At 33.5% G+C, this 6,895-nt stretch overlaps 1 protein-coding gene across 1 annotated transcript; it reads right to left on the bottom strand.

Annotated features, from left to right (window-relative positions):
- Positions 1-883: 883 nt before the first annotated feature.
- LOC106790569 (ATP-dependent RNA helicase Ddx1) lies at positions 884-4,482 on the bottom strand. The gene is made up of 12 exons (XM_014755560.1): positions 4,340-4,482; positions 4,099-4,150; positions 3,827-4,014; positions 3,531-3,730; positions 2,870-3,340; positions 2,614-2,783; positions 2,367-2,529; positions 2,082-2,268; positions 1,712-2,005; positions 1,430-1,647; positions 1,196-1,316; positions 884-1,119 (listed from the first exon to the last, which is right to left on the bottom strand). Exons 1-12 carry the CDS (start codon positions 4,353-4,355, stop codon positions 1,007-1,009), a joined length of 2,193 nt encoding a protein of 730 aa, XP_014611046.1. The 5' UTR covers positions 4,356-4,482; the 3' UTR covers positions 884-1,006.
- Between the last annotated feature and the right edge of the window lie 2,413 nt (positions 4,483-6,895).

The raw sequence follows: 6,895 nt of genomic DNA, 5'->3' as shown, positions 1-6,895 counted from the left end.
ATATATATATTTATATGTATATATATATATGCATATATACATATATACACAATTCTTTAAATCAATTGCGATTGAATGTATGCTCGAGTGCGTGCCATATGCGAGTAGTAAAATATGAATAAGAGAGACGTATGTAAGTACATATGTATGTAACTGCAATCATGTTTCTAAATTAAAAGAAAAATATTTCATTCTTATTCTGTGATGACTGTCCGAATATGAAGAAAGAAAATATAAAAACTTTACATAAATATATAAACTAATGATTAATCGATGAAATTAGCTAATAAAGATTTAATTAATAGTCGTTGTACTAACTTCGTAAGCAACCTTTTAAATAAATGGTCACGCGTATTTCGTTTGCATGTACACGAAAACAAGTAGACATGTTGACTGCCTTGCGTATGTGTCAGCGAACAATATAAACACATAAGCGTTCCATCTGGACACATTATCTTAGTATATAGAAGGAAAACAGTATTATTTATATACTGTTTAAGTTTAGTATTTTACCATTGATTTTGAAAATATATCAAAGTTATGTGTAATTAAACGGAAAAAGTCATTTAATCAATTTATATTAATATATATTTACGCATATATTAATATAAAAAGAATGCAAAAGCAAATGCTGTAAAGCCACTGTATAATACATTTGTGTAACTAAAATAGTAACGATGCGATTATGGAAAATTATAACGATACAATAAATACTTACCATATGTCTTATATAAATTGCAAATGCTTTGGTGGCAATCGATTAGTCAAATGAACTTTCAAGTCCTGTTTCTGTGACAGTAAGTATACCAAGTATACTTTATCAATCCTTTCAAATTGTACTAGTCGTACAGTTGAAAAAGCATTTACAGTACGCACACAAAAATATGTTATATGCTGCTATATTTGCCATTATACAATACAACTTGATCACATATTAAGTTAAAGAATGTAACGGAATATTTCGATGCAAAGGTAAGCTATTAAAGAATACTTCAATATATTCTATTTAATGTACTATTAAATGCCTATTTAGATATATCAATTGTGCTTTTGATTCCAATGTAGTCAACTCAGCGACGACGGGTGCCATTTGATGTACATGATTTTCGTAATTGGTACCTAAGAATGATATGTTTTTATTATTATTAATTAGAACATTATTATTTGTTCGGAAACTATATAGAAAACTGCTCACCCATAGCTGCTCTTTTTTCTCCATAACTGACTTTCCCATCAAATTCATTTATAGGAACTTTTATATCTGGGCCAACCTGTTCGATCGTTACATTCAAATGATCTTCAATTTCTGCCAGATACTGTAAACGCGAATAAATAAATTTTTACTTATTTACAGTAATACTCGATTTAAATCGAACTGCTTATATCAGCCAAGCAGCTATAAATGTAAAGAAAATATTTTGTATCTTACTCTAGGTTCGTTATACCAGATACAACATCCACCTTGATCAGTGAGATTACTATTACGACAATTTCGACCACGGGAATGACACCATTCACCATGATACCATACTTTTTCTGGTACACTGCTAACTAAGGAAATAGCCAAACCCATTCGTTCGGCTCTACCGACTCTTCCAATTCTATGCACGTAATTTGATTTCTCATCGGGCAAAATAACATTGATCACTAAATAATAATAGTATTGTATTAGTCTTCTATATTGAATAATTTACTAATATTTAATACTTACTAAATGGTAAACCAGTTATATCAAGACCTCTTGCCGCTACATCCGTGCAAATTAAGAATTTAACTTCTTTTCTTTTGAATCTCTCTAAATTTGATTTACGCTCTTGCGGTTTTCTATCGCCATGCAAACAGACACACGAGAGTTCATTTCCTCCTACTTGCTTAAAGTAACGTTCCAAATTATCGCAATCGAGTTTGGATCTGCAGAAAATTAATGCTCTATCCATTTTATGCTCTCTAATAGCACGAATACAGTACTCTCCTTTTAATATTTTAACAGCTTCTGACAATACTTCTGTAAACAAATTAAAACCAATTGACGAGATTGTGTAACCAATAAGAAAATATTATTTGAAGAAGACAATACTAACCGGCTGTGTTACTTCCAGGTTTTATATTATCCTTACTATGCACTCCGTCTGTTTCAATGTGTCTTCTTAAATTTTGCCATGATTTGTCTTTTTGAGGATCTACCATTACTACGACATGGTGAACAGTTTCGGGAACTGCATCTTCTCCTTTTAAATCAACCCACGTTGGAAAATGCATTAAACGTTCCTAAATGCACCAATGGAAGTTACAAAATGTTATTATTAAATAGTTTTATTTACATAAAACAAATTTATGTATAGTATGAAATAATAATTCAAACTTACAGCCATCTTTTTAACTTCAAACGAATGTAAAGTTGCTGAACATACAATCATCTGCAATCTTTTTCCATCTGACGTAATCTTAGGAATCTGTTTATGCAAACGGTCGATAAGTTCTGTATATCCCTGCTTTAATAATCCATCAGCTTCATCCAATACAAAAAATCTATGCACGCATATATATATATATATATCTTTTAATAATAATTCTTTTGGAAAAGATTTGTTCAGCTTTAAATAGAATTACTACCTGCAATGTGTCAATGACATGTATCCTCCTTGTATCAGATCTTCCAAACGTCCAGGTGTGCCAACTACTATATCAACTCCTGAATTTAAAGTTGAAATCTGTTCCTTTACGCTTACTCCTCCAATAACTAATAGTTCTCGAACGAAAGGATTTTTTATATATGTTTTAAACTAAAAATCAACGAGTCAATATAAAATAAAATAATATATTTCATTAGAAATAAAAACAGTTATATTAAATAAGTTATACAACTCACTTTTTGTATCTGATTGAAGGTTTGTTCGGCCAATTCCCGAGAAGGTTCAATAATTATTGCCTGTGGTGCATTGTTTATAGGCTTGTTGCTTCCTGCTCTTTGACTGCTACTACTGTTAACAGGATTAAGTCTTATGCGTTCTTTTGGAGCCGAAGATACAGCAACATAATCATTTGGTGGGGGATATTTGAATGGTTGAGCACCAAAATTAAATGACATTTCTGCATTTTTTAATACAACAGCTGGGAAAAATATTTGTGATTTCTGTTGAGAATTCAATGTAAAAGCTACTCCCAGATTGACACCATTTTTTGTGAAAGATATTTTGCCATTTGTTAAATCAAGTAAGCATCCAATCACGCAATGCATTCCAAAAGGTTCACCATAATTATCAAACTGCTTTGCATTTGATTTTTTACCAGTACCTCCAAAACCATAGCCGAATTTATCTGTTCCTAAATCTAAAGAGGCCTATTTAAATTATAATAACTTGTTACAATTGTTTCAGCATAAAAATGTCATTTTTCTCGTTCATTGTGTTGTATAGGGTAATACAATAACTTGGATAATAATTTGAGATCTCAATATCAAAAAAGAATGAGGATGCTAATAGTTATTGGATCTCCCAATAACAATCTAATAACCAAATATAATTACTTACCTGAGACGTAGACCAACCCACACGGCATAAGCCCTCATCCGTTGGAATAGCTTCAAAAAAATATTTTCCATCTCCTTGTATTCCTTTATTGGCACGACATCCATGCCATTCCTTCTGCTCACGACTTTGACATCTTAAACTATCTGGTGTGACGGCTAAAGCATGACCTCTATCAAATAGACTTAATCCCCAATGTGTGGCTAAACATAATTACATGGCTATTATTAAACAACATTAGAAGTATAGATGAGAGCACGTATTTTTTTATATTCTATTTAAGAAATAATAACAAGTACAATGTGCTGCTTCTTTCGAAGTATTGCCAGCTTTTCCAGATTCCATATCTTTTAAAGTTTCCCATACAATTTGCAAAATTGGTAAACAAAATGCTCCAGTTTTTCCACTTCCAGTTTCCGCAGCCATTAAAACATCACCTCCACCCAAAATCAAAGGAATAGCTTCTGCCTGCACATCCGTCGGGAGCCTACAATATTTTTCATTTTAAAATGTAATAAATGAAATATTGTAGTCGATTTAGTTGCATCCTAATGGAAATCACTTTACTTACATCCAATCTATTTCTTCAACAGCTTGCGCTATTTCAGATAGAACACCCATTTCTGAAAAGGGAAATAAAAGATTTAATTAAGTTAAGATTTAATACGATAATCATTTAATTCCTATTTTATAAATAGGAATTTTACAATATATAATAAAAATAAACGTGTGTTGAAGTATGATCATCGATTTGACAAATGTACATATGTACATAATTCATTTTGATTTAAAGAAAAATAATTTTATCGTACCTTCGAACGCTGCCATATTTTCTATTTATTAAATAAATAAATTTTGAAACCTACAATATACAATATAAAACGGATAGAGAAATTCAATACATCGACAATTTACTTTCTTGTCAATGGCCTCCGAGCATATATATAGATATATATGAGAATACTATCGATAGTATGAGTAAAGGATGAAGTCAGCAGCATGAGGTTTTTCGTCTTTGATACGCAAAGTCTTTTGCACAGATGGTTAAATATGAAATAATTAAGAAAATAATTAAATTGTTGAAGAGGATAGCAAGCAATATATAACACAATTTAACTATTTAACGAACAAAATTCTCTTCGTCTATCTATTCAGGTGGTATGAATGATATCGTCTATATCGATATATTTTTCATTTTAATTTAGGCGCGATGCCAATAGTCGATAGTCGATTAATTTACATGGTGACGTCGATAGTCGATTAATTTACATGGTTACGTCGATAGATGGCATTCGAATTGCATTACTTGTAGCGTGTTCAATTATATTAGGAAATCACTAATTCACTAGGGAAAAATATTATATAAATATTTTATTATAAAACGTATCAAAAAGGTCTTGTACAAAATATATAACAAACTTAACAAAATCTTAAAGAGTAAAAAGGAAGTAGTGACTAGTTTCACGTCTTTGTTTACTGCTCATGAGTACGCGTGTGTCTAGCTCGGTGGTTGGAACGGAAGAACGAATAGCAGCGGTTGTTCAAATGCGTGGTGTTTTTTTAGTTCTTTTGTTTCGCCACTAGGGGCGTGACGGTAAGAGTGCCGGAGGCGCCAAGCTTTGGCGTGACGGCCACAATACTCCCCCTCAAGTCTCTTGAGATGGTAAATTGAAAGGGACTTTCTTCCTTCAGTATGTTTTGGTTGGTATGTTCGTTGTTGCAGTCCAATGGTGTTCAGGTATTTGATTGATTACTGTAGGTTGAGCGTCGTTTTCTGCGTCCGTTTTTGATAAATAAGCAGGTTTTAATCTGTCGATGTTAATGTCCTTAAGCGTACCATTTATGTCTAGTTCAAAAATTGTATCCGATTTTCTTTTTGTAATTTTGTATGGTCCTCGATAAGGTTGTTCTAGCGGTGCTTTAACATGATCTGATCTGATAAATACATGACTGCAAGTATGGAGGTTTTTCGGAATAAATATCCTTGATTTTATATGGTGAGCTGTTGGTGTCGGTCTCAATCCTCTCATGTATTCACGATGCTTTTCTACAAAGATCTGTGGATTAGCTACAGAGTCATTGTTAATGAAGAATTCACCTGGAATGCGTAAGGTAGTTCCATATAGCATTTCAGCTGGTGAGGCTTGTAGATCTTCCTTGTAGCTGGTACGAAGCCCAAGTAATACTGTGGAAAGTATTTCTGTCCAAGGTTTTGGTGAACACATTAATGCAGATTTAAGCGTGCGATGCCATCGTTCGATCATACCATTTGATTGTGGGTGGTAAGGTGTTGTGCATTGTCTATCACAACTAATGAATCTAGTGAAGGCCTGAAACAAGGATGACTCGAATTGTGAACCTTGATCAGTTGTTATTGTCGTAGGCATGCCATAGTGTGCGATCCAGTGATCGAAGAGTGAAGTAATGATGGTATCCGCTGTAATATCTTTTTATTGAACTGCAATGGGCCATCTGGAGAAACGGTCAATAATGGTCAAACAGTATTTGTAATTATTGTGTTCAGGTAGTACTATTACGTCTAAATGAATATGTTTGAATCGATCATCCGGTATGTTGATGTGTTGAGGTGGAATGTGTGTATGTCGTTGCACTTTGGACAGTTGGCACGGTATGCATTCATTTGACCAAGTATTTGTATCTTTGTTGATGCTTGGCCATACAAACTTCTGCCGTAGTTGTCGTGAAGTTGTTTTTTTGCTTGGATGCGAAAGTCCATGAATAATGTTAAAAGCAGTTTTACGGAGAGTAGCAGGAAGATAAGGTCGGATGATTCCTGTAGAAACGTCACAGTAAATACCAGTGTTGTCAAGTTTGAGTTTATTCAACTGTAAAGAAGTAGTGTTGTTTCTGAGTATTTCTGTAAGTTCAGTGTCGTCTTGTTGGTGTTGTTGAATTGTTTGATAGTCTAATGTCGTGGGTATGTCGATTGTGTTAATTCTTGAAAGAGTGTCAGCTGCTATGTTTTCCTCACCCTTTACGTAGACTATGTCCGTTGTAAACTGTGAGATGTAGTCTAGTTGTCTTAGTTGTCATTCAGATGCCTTTCCTAGTTTCTGTGAGAATGCGTAAGTTAGCGGTCTGTGATCTGTTCGTATTGTAAACTGTCGTCCTTCTAAGAGGTGTTTGAAATGTTTGATACTAGCAAAAATGGCAAGAAGTTCTCTGTCGTAAGTGCTGTATCTTTTTTCAGTATCTGTCAGTTTCCGTGAGAAAAACCCAATTGGTCTCCATTGGTTATCATGTTCTAGCTGTTCAAGCATTGAGCCGATTGCTGTGGTTGAAGCGTCTGTCGTGAGTCGTAATTTTGCGGTTGGAATTGGATAATTGCTAAGAGCTACAGAGGAAAG

The sequence above is a fragment of the Polistes canadensis genome, unplaced genomic scaffold (assembly GCF_001313835.1).
Source record: "Polistes canadensis isolate GaletaPanama2010 unplaced genomic scaffold, ASM131383v1 scaffold_247, whole genome shotgun sequence".
In the NCBI taxonomy this organism is placed as follows: Eukaryota; Metazoa; Arthropoda; class Insecta; order Hymenoptera; family Vespidae; genus Polistes; species Polistes canadensis.
This window is presented reverse-complemented; position numbering and strand designations above follow the sequence as displayed.

Bases quoted from the DNA above. Each gene is read 5' to 3' on its own strand.
- LOC106790569 (XM_014755560.1), bottom strand. The intron at 2,269-2,366 runs GTAAGTTTGAAT...TGGTGCATTTAG, and splicing joins TTGAAGTTAAAAAGATGGCT to GAACGTTTAATGCATTTTCC. The intron at 1,648-1,711 runs GTAAGTATTAAA...ATTATTATTTAG, and splicing joins TATAACTGGTTTACCATTTA to TGATCAATGTTATTTTGCCC.